Genomic DNA, 19,201 nt, shown 5'->3' with positions numbered 1-19,201 from the left:
CTTTATGGTCATGCTGGTCTAACACCTGGGTCTTTATGGTCATACTGGTCACCCACCTTGGTTATCCAGTTTGGTGATGACGGTCAACTAGCAACAGGTTTTAAGCCTAACTGGCCTCCAGGGGCCTCTTTGCCTGTAACGCTCGAACCCCGTAAATCGCCGCTTGCGGCTATATTTATTATTATTATTATTCTTTTTCTCCTGTAAAAACAGTTGTGCAGCCTAAACCGTAAGTCATAGAGAAATGAAACTTTGTAGGTAGATGTAGGATCAGTGCATCTCGGTGGACAACAAAAATGGCACCGATTGGTCAAGTGGTGGCGCTATAAACAAGGAAATTCATTTTTCACAATTTTCTCAATAACTCAAAAACCATAAGACCTACATTCAAAATTCTTTTTTTGATGGATTCCTTGGGTCAATACCAACAACTTTCCAATTTGGACCATGCACTTCCGTCTATATAGATTTTGTGCTAATTTGCATAATATGCAAAACCTACTTTTGCAAACTAGTCCTAGGAATTTTGACCAATCCTGGCATGTTTGGTATCAAAACACTCGTGAGAGCATGCGCTTCAATATTCATTAAGAAAAAGTTGAAATATGTAAACAATATGGCCGCCATATGCAAATTAGTCCTTCCGGATATATGCCCCATTCACTTCAAGAGGTAAATTTGGAGCACTGTTTCTCAGCAACCGTGCAACCTAGCAAGTTGAAACTTTGCATGCAGAATCTATCATACAGCCTCTAAAGGATGTTCAAAGGGCAACTTAATCAATCAACATGGCTGAACACCATCAGCCAATCAGCATTCAGCAGAAATTTTGGCAGGCTGAATGTTGCCCAATCTGGATGATATTTGGCAGTTATGTTCAGGTGGAGACACTGTAGTGACCTGCAAAGTGCTGAAACAATCCGCCCACTGGGGGGCGCTGTTCCAAAAAAACGAGTATATGTCAATCATGCTGTACTATTTTGACATCTAATTGTTTTTGCCATATTTAGTACAGTGGCTCTGACAAATTTCTCAATACAACTATGTTTAAAAAGTGCTTTGTTCATTCATAATTGCTAATTGTTTGAAAATAGCTATATTGAAACTACTCTCTGGATATTTGGCCTATCACCTCCATTTCAGTCTTGCTGCACACTGTAGAGTCTCTAGGTAAATGTTCATTAAAAACATTTGTGAAAATTTCACATACAATACTCTCCAGGCATCAAGCAATCTGTGCGTCCTTGGAATTTCTAACCTAAATTGCTGTAACTCTGCAGTATTTGCTGTAATCTCACAATGTTAAAGACCTCTGTACAATATCACTCTGATGAAGCGCCATTTAATACAGAACTAGATTAAGAATAACTTGACATTACATGTCATATCAGAACATTCACTCCTTTGTGCCTCTTCTCAACATTAATAACAGGTGAAAGACTTTTGATCATTTTAAATGTGACAGAATGTCTCCAATTGTGTTAGACCTTCTTACACATCACCATCCTATGCTCTAGTAGGCACCATTGTGCTAGTTGGTGCTTGAACCCGATGATTGCCGCTTGCGGCTATATTTAGGGTTCAAGCACCGAAGGTGCGTAGAACCCTATTGTTTTTGCTAAGATTTTTCTTATTATTATTAGGGGTTCGAGCACGTAGTGCTAGAAACCCTATTGTAATTGTTCTGATTATTATTATTATTATTATTATTATTATTATTATTATTATAGTTCTTATTCTTTTTCTGCCATAGAAGTGATTGGGCAGAAGAAACCGTAAGGCCTACAGGGCTGAGACTTGGTCATATGGTAGTACTTCTCACCGCTACTCAGATTCAAAAGATGAGCCCGATCGGCCTCAAGGGGGCGCTATGGCGAAGGTCAACGCGTTTGGCCTCGTAACTCCTACGCCCTGATAGCTAGAGCAAAAATTCTTGCATTATATGATTCCTTGGTTAATGGCAAATCAAAAAGGTCAATAGAACCACTAAGCTCCGCCCACTTAGATTTTTTGCTATTTAGCATAATATCCAAAACCTACTTTTGAGAACTTGTCCTAGGGTCATTGACCAATCCTGTCATATTTGGTGTCAAACAACTCAGCAGAGTCCCAAGCTCAATAATTATCGAAAAAATTGAGAATTTGTTAAACAATATGGCCGCCATATGCAAATTAATCTTACCGTGGCACACCCAAATTTACTCTAACAGCTGTAACTTTTGAATGCTTAAACCTACACTAATGCCACTTTACAACTTTGATGCCAACATGATTCTGAGGTAGCTCGTCAATCTGTGTGGACATACGCCCCCAGGGGGCGGAGCCAAAGCTAAAAATCTGTTTCTCAGGAACCGTACAAGCTATGAAGCTCTCCTTTGGCATGTATCATCTATGGCCTTTGTCCTAATGTTTTACAGAAGGAAAATTTGATATGCAAATTTTTGCAATCGTTATTAGCCAATCAGATTCCAGCAAGCTTTTGCCAGGCTAAACAATGACCAATCAGGACGATACTTATACCCTACATGTATCTCAGGGCCTTCTATCATCCATTAAAATATGGCGTTGATTGGCCTCAAGGGGGCGCTATAGCAGAAAATCTGTTATATCTAAAGGTACATGTGGCCTAGGCTTATTATTCTTTTTTAGTTGTATACTTTGCTGTAGCCTTTACAACTTTGTAATTACATATGTTTACCAAAAATGCAAAGATTTTCATCAGTGGCCAAAAGAGTAAAAATTGCTCTTTTCGAACTTGTCTTTAAGTCCTTAATCAATCAAAACAAATTTGGTCTTGATGCAATCTTGAGACCCTGTAGCTAAATAATTATCAAAAAAATCTTGACATTTTAACTATTTGAGGCCCATAAACCTTGATCAAACATGTACGTGAAAGCCTTTTCAGAGTTATTTGGCCAAAACTCTGTCAAAGTTTAAAACATGCCAAAACTGTTGAAGCTACTAATTAACAATGACATTTGAAGTACATGTGCCAAGTATGAGCCAAATAAGTCTTCAGTAGGCTCTACAGTGAAAAAATAACTATTTTCAATTTATTCTATTTATCGCTATTTTCCAACCTAAATGGACAGAAGACAGGAACCTTTCACCCTATCAACACACAAATTTATACACATATATAGACTGATAATCTGATCTTGATTGCAAATTTTCAGCCAAATCGGACATGTTTTGCCTCTACAACGGCTGGAAAACTACAGCGATTTTGTAGGCCTCAAGCCTGTATTATCGCTTTTTTCAAACCTAAATGGACAGAAGTCAGGAACCTTTGACCCTATTGACACAGAAATTGACATACATATATAGACTGATATTGTGATCTTGATTGCAAATTTTGAGCCAAATCAGATATTTTTTGCCTCTAATATGGCCAAAGAGCAACAGCCATTTTGTAGGCCATAAGCCTGTATTATCGCTTTTTTCAAGCCTAAATGGACAGAAGTCAGGAACCTTTGACCCTATCAACACACAAATTTACACACATATATATACAGACCATTTGATCATGAGAACCAATTGTGAGCCCAATCTGACTTTTCCTCTCTTTGTAATAAATAGAAACACACTGATAGGGAATGTTCTGTCTTTCTTATAGAGTGATAGATTTCGAGCAGGTTATATGTGGTCTCTTGCTGCGCTCTGGTGGTCATTTGGTGAAACAGCTACAGGTGAATTATTCTAAATTAAAGCTCTGCTGAACTTATTTAATCTTGCTTGTCTTGCTTAATTGAACATATTTATCCTTCTTGGTCATGCTACTCAGCCACCTGGGTCATTCTTGTTTATGTTCCACCCACTTAATTTTTTTTTTATTTGCATAATATGCAAAACTTACTTTGGAGATCTTGTCCTTGGATCCTTGACCAATCATGACATGTTTGGTGTCAAACAGTTCAGCAGAGCTTACTCCTCAATAATTATTAAAAAAATCTTTACATTTATAAACAATATGGCCGCCATATGCAAATGAGTTCTACCATGGTGCAGTAAAATGTCTTTAACACTTATAACTTTTGAATGCTTAACCTGACACTAATACCACTTCAGTCCTTTGATCATTACATGATTCTCAGATACCCTGTCAGTTTAAGTAGACATACACCCCCCCTGGGGGCGGGGCCAATGCTCGATAGCTGTTTCTCTAGAACCATACAAGCTATCAAGGTCATCCTAGCCAATTATCATCTATGGCCCATGCACTAATGGTACACCAAATGAAAATTTGATATGGACACTTTTGTGGTCACTATTAGCCAATCACATTCCAGCAAGCTTTTAACAGGCGGAATGTTAATCAGGTCAAAACTTATATACTACATACGGGTTATTTATATGCCCTTTTTATGCCTTGTGTTTTTTCAATTTAAGAACTGAATTTGTTTCACCAAATGCGCACTAGAGTGCAGTAAGACACCACATAAAACCTGATGAACACTACAGCTCAATTTATCAATGCTTTTCAACTAGTTTACTCACACCACTCATCTAGCATTGCCATTATGGTCTTTATGGTCACGCTGGTCACCCAGCTTGGTTATGCTGGCCATCCAGCTTGGTCATGCTGGCCATTCACATTGGTCATTATGGTCCTGCTGGTCATTCAGCTTTGTCCTCATAGTAATGGTGGTCTTCCAGCTTGGTCATACTGGCCAACCACCTTTGCCATGCTGGTCATCCAGTTTGGTCATTATGGTCTTCCAGCTTGGTCAATATGGTCAACAAGTTTGTCATCCAGATTAGTCATGCTGGTAATCTAGCTTGGTCTTCACAGTCATGCTGGTCATCCTCATCCAGTTTGGCGATGCCGGTCAACCGGCAACATGTTTGAAGCCTAACTGGCCTGCAGGGGTCTCTTTGCCTGTAACGCTCGAACCCCGTAAATCGCCGCTTGCGGCTATATTTATTATTATTATTAGGGGTTCGAGCACGTAGTGCTAGAAACCCTATTGTAATTGTTCTGATTATTATTATTCTTATTCTTTTTCTGCCATAGAAGTGATCGGGCAGAAGAAACCGTAAGGCCCACAGGGCTGAGACTTGGTCATATGGTAGTACTTCTCACCGCTACTCAGATTCAAAAGATGAGCCCTATCGGCCTCAAGGGGGCGCTATGGCAAAGCAAAACGCCTTTTGCCCTGTAACTCCCACGCCCTGATAGCTAGAGCAAAAATTCTTGCATTATATGATTCCTTGGTTAATGGCAAATCAAAAAGGTCAATGGAACCACTAAGCTCCGCCCACTTAGATTTTTTGCTATTTAGCATAATATGCAAAACCTACTTTTGAGAACTTGTCCTAGGGTCATTGACCAATCCTGTCATCTTTGGTGTCAAACAACTCAGCAGAGTCCCAACCTTAATAATTATCGAAAAAATTTTGAAATTTGTAAACAATATGGCCGCCATATGCAAATTAATCTTACCGTAGCACACCCAAATTTACTCTAACAGCTGTAACTTTTGAATGCTTAAACCTACACTAATGCCACTTTAGACCTTTGATGCCAACATGATTCTGAGGTAGCCCGTCAATCTGTGTAGACATACGCCTCCAGGGGGCGGAGCCAAAGCTAAAAATCTGTTTCTCAGGAACCGTACAAGCTACGAAGCTCTCCTTTGGCATGTATCATCTATGGCCTATGTTCTAATGTTTCACAGAAGGAAAATTTGATATGCAAATATTTGCGATCGCTATTAGCCAATCAGATTCCAGCAAGCTTTTGACAGGCTAAACAATCACCAATCAGGACGATACTTATACCCTACATGTATATGAGGGCCTTCTATCATCCATTAAAATATGGCGTTGATTTGCCTCAAGGGGGCGCTATAGCAGAAAATCAGTTATATCTAAAGGTACAAGTGGCCTAGGCTTGTTATTCTTTTTTAATTGTATACTTTGCTGTAGCCTTTACAACTTTGTAATTACATGTATTTACCAAAAATGCAAAGATTTTCATCAGTGGCCAAAAGAGTAAAAATTGCTCTTTTCGAACTTGTCTTTAAGTCCTTAATCAATCAAAACAAATTTGGTCTTGATGCAATCTTGAGACCCTGTAGGTAAATAATTATCAAAAAAATCTTGACATTTTAACTATTTGAGGCCCATAAACCTTGATCAAACATGTACGTGAAAGCCTTTTCAGAGTTATTTGGCCAAAACTCTGTCAAAGTTTAAAACATGCCAAAACTGTTGAAGCTACTAATTAACAATGACATTTGAAGTACATGTGCCAAGTATGAGCCAAATAAGTCTTCAGTAGGCTCTACAGTGAAAAAATAACTATTTTCAATTTATTCTATTTATCGCTATTTTCCAACCTAAATGGACAGAAGACAGGAACCTTTCACCCTATCAATACACAAATTTATACACATATATAGACTGATAATCTGATCTTGATTGCAAATTTTCAGCCAAATCGGACATGTTTTGCCTCTACAACGGCTGGAAAACTACAGCGATTTTGTAGGCCTCAAGCCTGTATTATCGCTTTTTTCAAATCTAAATGGACAGAAGTCAGGAACCTTTGACCCTATTGACACAGAAATTGACGTACATATATAGACTGATATTGTGATCTTGATTGCAAATTTTGAGCCAAATCAGATATTTTTTGCCTCTAATATGGCCAAAGAGCAACAGCCATTTTGTAGGCCATAAGCCTGTATTATCACTTTTTTCAAACCTAAATGGTCAGAAGTCAGGAACCTTTGACCCTATCAACACACAAATTTACATACATGTATATACAGACCACTTGATCATGAGTACCAATTTGGAGCCCAATCGGACTTTTCTTCTCTTTTTAATAAATAGAAACACACTGATAGGGAATGTTCTGTCTTTCTGATAGAGTGATAGATTTCCAGCAGGTTATATGTGGTCTCTTGCTGCGCTCTGGTGGTCATTTGGTGAAACAGCTACAGGTGAATTATTCTAAATTAAAGCTCTGCTGAACTTATTCAATCTTGCTTGTCTTGCTTAATTGAAGATCTTTATCCTTCTTGTTCATGCTGGTCAGCCGCCTGGGTCATTCTTGTTTATGCTCCACTCACTTAATTTTTTTTTTTATTTGCATAATATGCAAAACTTACTTTTGAGATCTTGTCCTTGGCTCCTTGACCAATCATGACATGTTTGGGGTCAAACAGTTCAGCAGAGCTTACTCCTCAATAATTATTTAAAAAATCTTTACATTTATAAACAATATGGCCGCCATATGCAAATGAGTTCTACCATGGTGCAGTAAAATGTCTTTAACACTTATAACTTTTGAATGCTTAACCTGAAACTAATACCACTTCAGTCCTTTGATCATTACATGACTCTCAGATACCCTGTCAGTTTAAGTAGACATACACTCCCAGGGGGCGGAGCCAATGCTCGATAGCTGTTTTTCTAGAACCATACAAGCTATCAAGGTCATCCTTGCCAATTATCATCTATGGCCCATGCACTAATGGTACACCAAATGAAAATTTGATATGGACACTTTTGTAGTCACTATTAGCCAATCACATTCCAGCAAGCTTTTAACAGGCGGAATGTTAATCAGGTCAAAACTTATATACTATATACGGGTTATTTATATGCCCTTTTTATGCCTTGTGTTTTTTCAATTTAAGAACTGAATTTGTTTCACCGAATGCACACTAGAGTGCAGTAAGACACCACATAAAACCTGATGAACACTACAACTCAATTTATCAATGCTTTTCAACTAGTTTACTCACACCACTCATCTAGCATTGCCATTATGGTCTTTATGGTCACGCTGGTCACCCAGATTGGTTATGCTGGCCATCCAGCTTGGTCATGCTGGCCATTCACATTGGTCATTATGGTCCTGCTGGTCATTCAGCTTTGTCCTCATAGTAATGGTGGTCTTCCAGCTTGGTCATACTGGCCAACCACCTTTGCCATGCTGGTCATCCAGTTTGGTCATTATGGTCTTCCAGCTTGGTCAATATGGTCAACAAGTTTGTCATCCAGATTAGTCATGCTGGTAATCTAGCTTGGTCTTCACGGTCATGCTGGTCATCCTCATCCAGTTTGGCGATGCCGGTCAACCGGCAACATGTTTTAAGCCTAACTGGCCTCCAGGGGTCTCTTTGCCTGTAACGCTCGAACCCCGTAAATCGCCGCTTGCGGCTATATTTATTATTCTTTTTCTCCTGTAAAAACAGTTGTGCAGCATAAACCGTAAGTCATAGAGAAATGAAACTTGGTAGGTAGATGTAGGATCAGTGCATCTCGGTGGACAACAAAAATGGCACCGATTGGTCAAGTGGTGGCGCTATAAACAAGGAAATTCATTTTTCACAATTTTCTCAATAACTCAAAAACCATAAGACCTACATTCAAAATTCTTTGTTTGATGGATTCCTTGGGTCAATACCTACAACTTTCCAATTTGGACCATGCACTTCCGTCTATATAGATTTTTTGCTAATTTGCATAATATGCAAAACATACTTTTGCGAACTAGTCCTAGGAATTTTGATCAATCCTGGCATGTTTGGTATCAAAACACTCGTGAGAGCATGGCCTTCAATATTCATTAAGAAAAAGTTGAAATTTGTAAACAATATGGCCACCATATGCAAATTAGTCCTTCCGGATATATGCCCCATTCACTTCAATTGTTAAATTTGGAACACTGTTTCTCAGCAACCGTGCAACCTAGCAAGCTGAAACTTTGCATGCAGAATCTGTCATACAGCCTCTAAAGGATGTTCAAAGGGCAACTTAATCAATCAACATGGCTGAACACCATCAGCCAATCAGCATTCAGCAGACATTTTGGCAGGCTGAATGTTGCCCAATCTGGATGACACTTGGCAGTTATGTTCAGGTGGAGACGCTGTAGTGACCTGCAAATTGCTGAAACAATCCGACCACTGGGGGGCGCTGTTCCAACAAATCGAATACATGTCAATCATACTATACTATTTTGACATCTAAATGTTTGTGCCATATTTAGTACAGTGGCTCTGACAAATTTGTCAATACAACTATGTTTAAAAAGTGCTTTGTTTATTCAGAACTGCTAATTGTTTGAAAATAGCAATATTGATACTAGTCTCTGGATATTTGGCCTATCACCGCCATTTCAGACTTGTTGCACACTGTAGAGTCTCTAGGTTAAGATTCAATAAAAACATTTGTGAAAATTTCACATACAATAGTGTCCAGGCATCAAGCAGTCTGAGCGTCCTTGAAATTTTCAACCTAAATTGCTGTAACTCTGCAGTATTTGCTGTAATCTCACAATGTCAAAGACCTCTGTACAATATCACTCTGATGAAGCGCCATTTAATACAGAACTAGATTTAGAATATATTTGTAATTACATGTCATATCAGAACATGCACTCCTTTGTGCCTCTTCTCAACATTAATAACAGGTGAAAGACTTTTGATAATTTCTCAATGTGACAGAGTGTCTCCAATTGTGTTACACCTTCTTACACATCACCATCCTATGCTCTAGTAGGCACCATTGTGCCAGTTGCTGTTTGATGAAGCGCCATTTAATTCAGAACTAGATTTAGAATAACTTTGTAATTACATGTCATGTCAGACAATGAACTCATTTGTGTTAATGTAAACTTGTTTGGTAAAACATTTCAGCTTGTTTTGCAAAGGTCAAAAGGTCAATCTGAACACCACTTTGTAAACATTCTGGTTGAAACCACCTGATCAATACCAATAACATGTAGACACATTTTGACTAGATCTAACTCACTTGATGAATATCCTACAAACTTCACTAGATTGACATTACAATTACAATTTACAATTTAAGCACTGATCACGTTGAAAGGCTTCTGCTCAACATTAATAACAGGTGAAAAATTTTTAATAATCTCTAAATGTGACAGGGCATCTCCAATCATATTAGCCCTTTTTACACATCACCATTCAGTTCTCTAGTATGCACCATTGTGCCAGTTGGTGCTTGAACCCGATGATTGCCGCTTGCGGCTATATTTAGGGGTTCGAGCACGTAGTGCTAGAAACCCTATTGTAATTGTTCTGATTATTATTATTATTATTATTATTATAGTTCTTATTCTTTTTCTGCCATAGAAGTGATTGGGCAGAAGAAACCGTAAGGCCTACAGGGCTGAGACTTGGTCATATGGTAGTACTTCTCACCGCTACTCAGATTCAAAAGATGAGCCCGATCGGCCTCAAGGGGGCGCTATGGCGAAGGTCAACGCGTTTGGCCTCGTAACTCCTACACCCTGATAGCTAGAGCAAAAATTCTTGCATTGTATGATTCCTTGGTTAATGGCAAATCAAAAAGGTCAATAGAACCACTAAGCTCCGCCCACTTAGATTTTTTGCTATTTAGCATAATATGCAAAACCTACTTTTGAGAACTTGTCCTTGGGTCATTGACCAATCCTGTCATTTTTGGTGTCAAACAACTCAGCAGAGTCCCAACCTCAATAATTATCGAAAAAATTGTGAAATTTGTAAACAATATGGCCGCCATATGCAAATTAATCTTACCGTGGCACACCCAAATTTACTCTAACAGCTGTAACTTTTGAATGCTTAAACCTACACTAATGCCACTTTACAACTTTGATGCCAACATGATTCTGAGGTAGCCCGTCAATCTGTGTAGACATACGCCCCCAGGGGGCGGAGCCAAAGCTAAAAATCTGTTTCTCAGGAACCGTACAAGCTATGAAGCTCTCCTTTGACATGTATCATCTATGGCCTATGTCCTAATGTTTTACAGAAGGAAAATTTGATATGCAAATTTTTGCGATCGTTATTAGCCAATCAGTTTCCAGCAAGCTTTTGACATGCTAAACAATGACCAATCAGGACGATACTTATACCCTACATGTATCTCAGGGCCTTCTATCATCCATTAAAATATGGCGTTGATTGGCCTCAAGGGGGCGCTATAGCAGAAAATCAGTTATATCTAAAGGTACAAGTGGCCTAGGCTTGTTATTCTTTTTTAGTTGTATACTTTGCTGTAGCCTTTACAACTTTGTAATTACATATGTTTACCAAAAATGCAAAGATTTTCATCAGTGGCCAAAAGAGTAAAAATTGCTCTTTTCGAACTTGTCTTTAAGTCCTTAATCAATCAAAACAAATTTGGTCTTGATGCAATCTTGAGACCCTGTAGGTAAATAATTATCAAAAAAATCTTGACATTTTAACTATTTGAGGCCCATAAACCTTGATCAAACATGTACGTGAAAGCCTTTTCAGAGTTATTTGGCCAAAACTCTGTCAAAGTTTAAAACATGCCAAAACTGTTGAAGCTACTAATTAACAATGACATTTGAAGTACATGTGCCAAGTATGAGCCAAATAAGTCTTCAGTAGGCTCTACAGTGAAAAAATAACTATTTTCAATTTATTCTATTTATCGCTATTTTCCAACCTAAATGGACAGAAGACTGGAACCTTTCACCCTATCAACACACAAATTTATACACATATATAGACTGATAATCTGATCTTGATTGCAAATTTTCAGCCAAATCGGACATGTTTTGCCTCTACAACGGCTGGAAAACTACAGCGATTTTGTAGGCCTCAAGCCTGTATTATCGCTTTTTTCAAATCTATATGGACAGAAGTCAGGAACCTTTGACCCTATTGACACAGAAATTGACATACATATATAGACTGATATTGTGATCCTGATTGCAAATTTTGAGCCAAATCAGATATTTTTTGCCTCTAATATGGCCAAAGAGCAACAGCCATTTTGTAGGCCATAAGCCTGTATTATCACTTTTTTCAAACCTAAATGGTCAGAAGTCAGGAACCTTTGCCCCTATCAACACACAAATTTACATACATGTATATACAGACCACTTGATCATGAGTACCAATTTGGAGCCCAATCGGACTTTTCTTCTCTTTTTAATAAATAGAAACACACTGATAGGGAATGTTCTGTCTTTCTAATAGAGTGATAGATTTCCAGCAGGTTATATGTGGTCTCTTGCTGCGCTCTGGTGGTCATTTGGTGAAACAGCTACAGGTGAATTATTCTAAATTAAAGCTCTGCTGAACTTATTTAATCTTGCTTGTCTTGCTTAATTGAACATATTTATCCTTCTTGTTCATGCTGGTCAGCCGCCTGGGTCATTCTTGTTTATGCTCCACCCACTTATTTTTTTTTTATAAATTTGCATAATATGCAAAAAATACTTTTGAGATCTTTTCCTTGGATCCTTGACCAATCATGACATGTTTGGTGTCAAACAGTTCAGCAGAGCTTACTCCTCAATAATTATTAAAAAAATCTTTACATTTATAAACAATATGGCCGCCATATGCAAATGAGTTCTACCATGGTGCAGTAAAATGTCTTTAACACTTATAACTTTTGAATGCTTAACCTGACACTAATACCACTTCAGTCCTTTGATCATTACATGATTCTCAGATACCCTGTCAGTATAAGTAGACATACACCCCGCAGGGGGCGGGGCCAATGCTCGATAGCTGTTTCTCTAGAACCATACAAGCTATCAAGGTCATCCTAGCCAATTATCATCTATGGCCCATGCACTAATGGTACACCAAATGAAAATTTGATATGGACACTTTTGTGGTCACTATTAGCCAATCACATTCCAGCAAGCTTTTAACAGACGGAATGTTAATCAGGTCAAAACTTATATACTATATACGGGTTATTTATATGCCCTTTTTATGCCTTGTGTTTTTTCAATTTAAGAACTGAATTTGTTTCACCAAATGCCCACTAGAGTGCAGTAAGACACCACATAAAACCTGATGAACACTACAGCTCAATTTATCAATGCTTTTCAACTAGTTTACTCACACCACTCATCTAGCATTGCCATTATGGTCTTTATGGTCACGCTGGTCACCCAGCTTGGTTATGCTGGCCATCCAGCTTGGTCATGCTGGCCATTCACATTGGTCATTATGGTCCTGCTGGTCATTCAGCTTTGTCCTCATAGTAATGGTGGTCTTCCAGCTTGGTCATACTGGCCAACCACCTTTGCCATGCTGGTCATCCAGTTTGGTCATTATGGTCTTCCAGCTTGGTCAATATGGTCAACAAGTTTGTCATCCAGATTAGTCATGCTGGTAATCTAGCTTGGTCTTCACGGTCATGCTGGTCATCCTCATCCAGTTTGGCGATGCCGGTCAACCGGCAACATGTTTTAAGCCTAACTGGCCTCCAGGGGTCTCTTTGCCTGTAACGCTCGAACCCCGTAAATCGCCGCTTGCGGCTATATTTATTATTATTATTATTCTTTTTCTCCTGTAAAAACAGTTGTGCAGCCTAAACCGTAAGTCATAGAGAAATTAAACTTGGTAGGTAGATGTAGGATCAGTGCATCTCGGTGGACAACAAAAATGGCACCGATTGGTCAAGTGGTGGCGCTATAAACAAGGAAATTCATTTTTCACAATTTTCTCAATAACTCAAAAACCATAAGACCTACATTCAAAATTCTTTTTTTGATGGATTCCTTGGGTCAATACCAACAACTTTCCAATTTGGACCATGCACTTCCGTCTATATAGATTTTGTGCTAATTTGCATAATAAGCAAAACCTACTTTTGCAAACTAGTCCTAGGAATTTTGACCAATCGTGGCATGTTTGGTATCAAAACACTCGTGAGAGCATGCGCTTCAATATTCATTAAGAAAAAGTAGAAATATGTAAACAATATGGCCGCCATATGCAAATTAGTCCTTCCGGATATATGCCCCATTCACTTCAAGAGGTAAATTTGGAGCACTGTTTCTCAGCAACCGTGCAACCTAGCAAGTTGAAACTTTGCATGCAGAATCTATCATACAGCCTCTAAAGGATGTTCAAAGGGCAACTTAATCAATCAACATGGCTGAACACCATCAGCCAATCAGCATTCAGCAGACATTTTGGCAGGCTGAATGTTGCCCAATCTGGATGATATTTGGCAGTTATGTTCAGGTGGAGACACTGTAGTGACCTGCAAAGTGCTGAAACAATCCGCCCACTGGGGGGCGCTGTTCCAAAAAAACGAGTATATGTCAATCATGCTGTACTATTTTGACATCTAATTGTTTTTGCCATATTTAGTACAGTGGCTCTGACAAATTTCTCAATACAACTATGTTTAAAAAGTGCTTTGTTCATTCATAATTGCTAATTGTTTGAAAATAGCTATATTGAAACTACTCTCTGGATATTTGGCCTATCACCTCCATTTCAGTCTTGCTGCACACTGTAGAGTCTCTAGGTAAATGTTCATTAAAAACATTTGTGAAAATTTCACATACAATACTCTCCAGGCATCAAGCAATCTGTGCGTCCTTGGAATTTCTAACCTAAATTGCTGTAACTCTGCAGTATTTGCTGTAATCTCACAATGTTAAAGACCTCTGTACAATATCACTCTGATGAAGCGCCATTTAATACAGAACTAGATTAAGAATAACTTGACATTACATGTCATATCAGAACATTCACTCCTTTGTGCCTCTTCTCAACATTAATAACAGGTGAAAGACTTTTGATCATTTTAAATGTGACAGAATGTCTCCAATTGTGTTAGACCTTCTTACACATCACCATCCTATGCTCTAGTAGGCACCATTGTGCTAGTTGGTGCTTGATGAAGCGCCATTTAATTCAGAACTAGATTTATAATAACTTCGTAATTACATGTCATATCAGAACATTCACTCCTTTGTGTTAATTTAAACTTGTTTGGTCAAACATTTCAGCTTGTTCTGCAAAGGTTCAAAGGTCAATCTGAATACCACTTTGTGAACATTCTGGTTGAAGCCACCTGATCAATACCAATAACATGTAGACACCTTTTGACTAGTTCTAACTCACTTAATGAATATCCTACAAAGTTCACTAGATTTACATGTGAATTTAAGCACTGATCAGGTTGAAAGGCCTCTGCTCAACATTAATAACAGGTGAAAAACTTGATAATTTCTAAATGTGACAGGGCATCTCCAATCATATTAGACCTTCTTACACATCACCATTCAATGCTCCAGTAGGCACCATTGTGCAAGTTGGTGCTTGAACCCGATGATTGCCGCTTGCGGCTATATTTCTTATTATTATTATTATTCTTTTTCTCCTGTAAAAACAGTTGTGCAGCCTAAACCGTAAGTCATAGAGAAATGAAACTTGGTAGGTAGATGTAGGATCAGTGCATCTCGGTGGACAACAAAAATGGCACCGATTGGTCAAGTGGTGGCGCTATAAACAAGGAAATTCATTTTTCACAATTTTCTCAATAACTCAAAAACCATAAGACCTACATTCAAAAATCTTTTTTTGATGGATTCCTTGGGTCAATACCAACAACTTTCCAATTTGGACCATGCACTTCCGTCTATATAGATTTTGTGCTAATTTGCATAATATGCAAAACCTACTTTTGCAAACTAGTCCTAGGAATTTTGACCAATCCTGGCATGTTTGGTATCAAAACACTCGAGAGCATGCGCTTCAATATTCATTAAGAAAAAGTTGAAATATGTAAACAATATGGCCGCCATATGCAAATTAGTCCTTCCGGATATATGCCCCATTCACTTCAAGAGGTAAATTTGGAGCACTGTTTCTCAGCAACCGTGCAACCTAGCAAGTTGAAACTTTGCATGCAGAATCTATCATACAGCCTCTAAAGGATGTTCAAAGGGCAACTTAATCAATCAACATGGCTGAACACCATCAGCCAATCAGCATTCAGCAGACATTTTGGCAGGCTGAATGTTGCCCAATCTGGATGATATTTGGCAGTTATGTTCAGGTGGAGACACTGTAGTGACCTGCAAAGTGCTGAAACAATCCGCCCACTGGGGGGCGCTGTTCCAAAAAAACGAGTATATGTCAATCATGCTGTACTATTTTGACATCTAATTGTTTTTGCCATATTTAGTACAGTGGCTCTGACAAATTTCTCAATACAACTATGTTTAAAAAGTGCTTTGTTCATTCATAATTGCTTATTGTTTGAAAATAGCTATATTGAAACTACTCTCTGGATATTTGGCCTATCACCTCCATTTCAGTCTTGCTGCACACTGTAGAGTCTCTAGGTAAATGTTCATTAAAAACATTTGTGAAAATTTCACATACAATACTCTCCAGGCATCAAGCAATCTGTGCGTCCTTGGAATTTCTAACCTAAATTGCTGTAACTCTGCAGTATTTGCTGTAATCTCACAATGTTAAAGACCTCTGTACAATATCACTCTGATGAAGCGCCATTTAATACAGAACTAGATTAAGAATATCTTGACATTACATGTCATATCAGAACATTCACTCCTTTGTGCCTCTTCTCAACATTAATAACAGGTGAAAGACTTTTGATCATTTCTAAATGTGACAGAATGTCTCCAATTGTGTTAGACCTTCTTACACATCACCATCCTATGCTCTAGTAGGCACCATTGTGCTAGTTGGTGCTTGATGAAGCGCCATTTAATTCAGAACTAGATTTATAATAACTTCGTAATTACATGTCACATCAGAACATTCACTCCTTTGTGTTAATTTAAACTTGTTTGGTCAAACATTTCAGCTTGTTCTGCAAAGGTTCAAAGGTCAATCTGAATACCACTTTGTGAACATTCTGGTTGAAGCCACCTGATCAATACCAATAACATGTAGACACCTTTTGACTAGTTCTAACTCACTTAATGAATATCCTACAAAGTTCACTAGATTTACATGTGAATTTAAGCACTGATCAGGTTGAAAGGCCTCTGCTCAACATTAATAACAGGTGAAAAACTTGATCATTTCTAAATGTGACAGGGCATCTCCAATCATATTAGACCTTCTTACACATCACCATTCAATGCTCCAGTAGGCACCATTGTGCAAGTTGGTGCTTGAACCCGATGATTGCCGCTTGCGGCTATATTTTTATTTGGAATTTGGGAGAAATGTTGTCTGTAGTTTATAGAATAAAACAACAATGTTCATTTTACTCAAATATAAACCTATAAATAGCAAAATCAGAGAAACTGATTCAGAAACTGAAGTGGTCTCTCAATTTTTTTCCAGAGCTGTATATATTTTTTTATTTTAAAGTTGAAATATATGATTTAAAATATTTTATTTGACTGAAACTCACAAAATGCAAAACTGCAGGTGAATTTAGAAAAAATATTTTGTAAGTAATCATCTAATGTAATGGATATCAATCAGTTTTTACTCTAATTATGAGTTTAACAATAAATAAACTTCATACTTTGTTTTTCTGTTCTCTGCAAAATCCAAAAACCTCAACATATCCCTTTTACTCTTTATACCTGCTGCTACCCCTGCACTCCAGCCCTGAACCATACACACACACAGCTTCATACACAGCCCACACTCACCTCCCGGTGTGCAGGTTGATGAAGCAGTGGGCGAGGCAGGCCACAAAATCCTGGTCGTGATTTCCGGGGCCCAGCACCAGGTTGCGGTTTACGGTCAGAACACGGAGCGAGTCCAGCAGGGCCACCTGCTGAGGGACGGTCTTGTGCGGTCGAGAGAGCTGGTAGAGGATGGTGCGGTTCAGGCAGTGGTAGATGGAGTCCAGAGACAGACCCTGAGAGCGGCGCTTGGCCTGAAGGAAAGAAAGAAATAAAAGAGGGAGTTAAGAGATTTTCTCACTGTTGGAGGGTAATCCCTGGAGAATGCAACTGCTGTGATTTAGTTATGCAAGAGAAAGGGAGAGCGGGAGGGGGTGCAGACGTTAAAACTATTTAATTAATTAAAAACAAGGATACACAGTGTCAATGATGCAAAACACTAAATATCAGTCAAGTAATAAATTAATACCAGTAGAAATGACAAATGACCAGTAACAGAAATGCAGGATTTCTGATTATAATAATGTTTCTGGTGCAAGTTTTATTATTAACCAATAGTGCAACTTTTTAAGTGCACTATGTTTCTGCAGCATAATGACAATAAATCAAGTAAAGTTATGCTTTTGGCCATTTTTGTGGAAAAAACAAAACAAATAAAACTCCCACTCCCATGTGAAAAGGACTAACAAAAATAAAATAATAATAATGTACCTTTGCAGCTGCTACCATTATATTTTCATGGTAAAAGTACTAGAATTATTTTTATTACTTGTATTCAGTGATGTCTCTAATCTGATCATTTTTTCAGTCCAGTAATTAGATAAAAGTTTGTAACCGGACTATTTCACACCCAATTTTTTACACATTCGTATTTGTGCACATTCTGTAAGACCATGCCTAGGTAAAAGATGCATAGAAATATGTGGGCAGTGACTGTTACAACTGGGGTAATTTTGTGTGTGATCATATGTTTACCTGGAGGATATTTGTCTAAATGCAGACAATTTAGGTTTTGTTGGTTGTCTGGTTAGATATTTGAGTCTCTGTTCAGGCCTGTTCGTCAACTGTTTCTTAATTCACCAATTAACTTCAGTCATGATTACTTTTTATTTCACTACAAGAGCTTACCTCCCACCAAAAAGGCTGTCAAGAGATCACCTCCTATGATCCTATGGTATTTTTATTCAGAAGCAATTACAAACAATTACTACAAAAATGTTTCTGGAGACTAAGTTTAAGTGAATCAGACTGTGGTTCTATTTGAAACAGGACACTTGTTTAAGTTAATCCTACAACAAAAGCTGGGATTGAGGTTGCTATACTGGAACATCCTAAAGGAAGAAGGAGATAATTGAAAAATAATCAGAAATACAGTGAGGAAAATATTTGAAGTATCTTTGAAGTTCTTCCACTTAGAAATCATGGAGGGGTCTGACATTGTCATCTTAGGTGAATGTCCGCTGTCAGACATAATCTAAAAAAAAATCACAAATCACAAGGTATGATTTAAAAAAAAAATAATTTATTTGTATGTTACTGCTGCAAATAAGTATTTGAACACTTGCCAATCAGCAAAAAAATATGGCCCTCAAAGTCCTGTTAGTCCGCCTCTAAAAAGTACACCTCCACTCCACCTATTATTCTAAATTAGAAGCACCTGTTTGAGGTCGTTAGCTGCATAAAGACACCTGTCCACCCCACACAACCAGTAAGACTCCAACTACTAATTTAGGCTAAGAACAAAGAGCTGTCCAAAGACACCAGAGACAAAATTGTAGATCTCCACAAGGCTGATAAAAAAAAGATCAACTGTTGGAGCAATTA

At 38.1% G+C, this 19,201-nt stretch overlaps 1 protein-coding gene across 5 annotated transcripts in view; it reads right to left on the bottom strand.

The window, feature by feature from the left end:
- wdfy3 (WD repeat and FYVE domain containing 3) overlaps positions 1–19,201 on the bottom strand; it is a 181,097-nt gene that overhangs the window by 44,170 nt on the left and 117,726 nt on the right. For all 5 annotated transcript variants that reach the window (XM_022664815.2, XM_022664812.2, XM_022664816.2 and 2 more), the window contains one exon: positions 17,402–17,631. In XM_022664815.2, coding sequence (XP_022520536.2) covers positions 17,402–17,631 — 230 coding nt within the window. The remainder of the gene's footprint in view (positions 1–17,401; positions 17,632–19,201) is intronic.

Source organism: Astyanax mexicanus, chromosome 22 (genome assembly GCF_023375975.1).
Source record: "Astyanax mexicanus isolate ESR-SI-001 chromosome 22, AstMex3_surface, whole genome shotgun sequence".
NCBI lineage: Eukaryota > Metazoa > Chordata > Actinopteri > Characiformes > Acestrorhamphidae > Astyanax > Astyanax mexicanus.
This window is presented reverse-complemented; position numbering and strand designations above follow the sequence as displayed.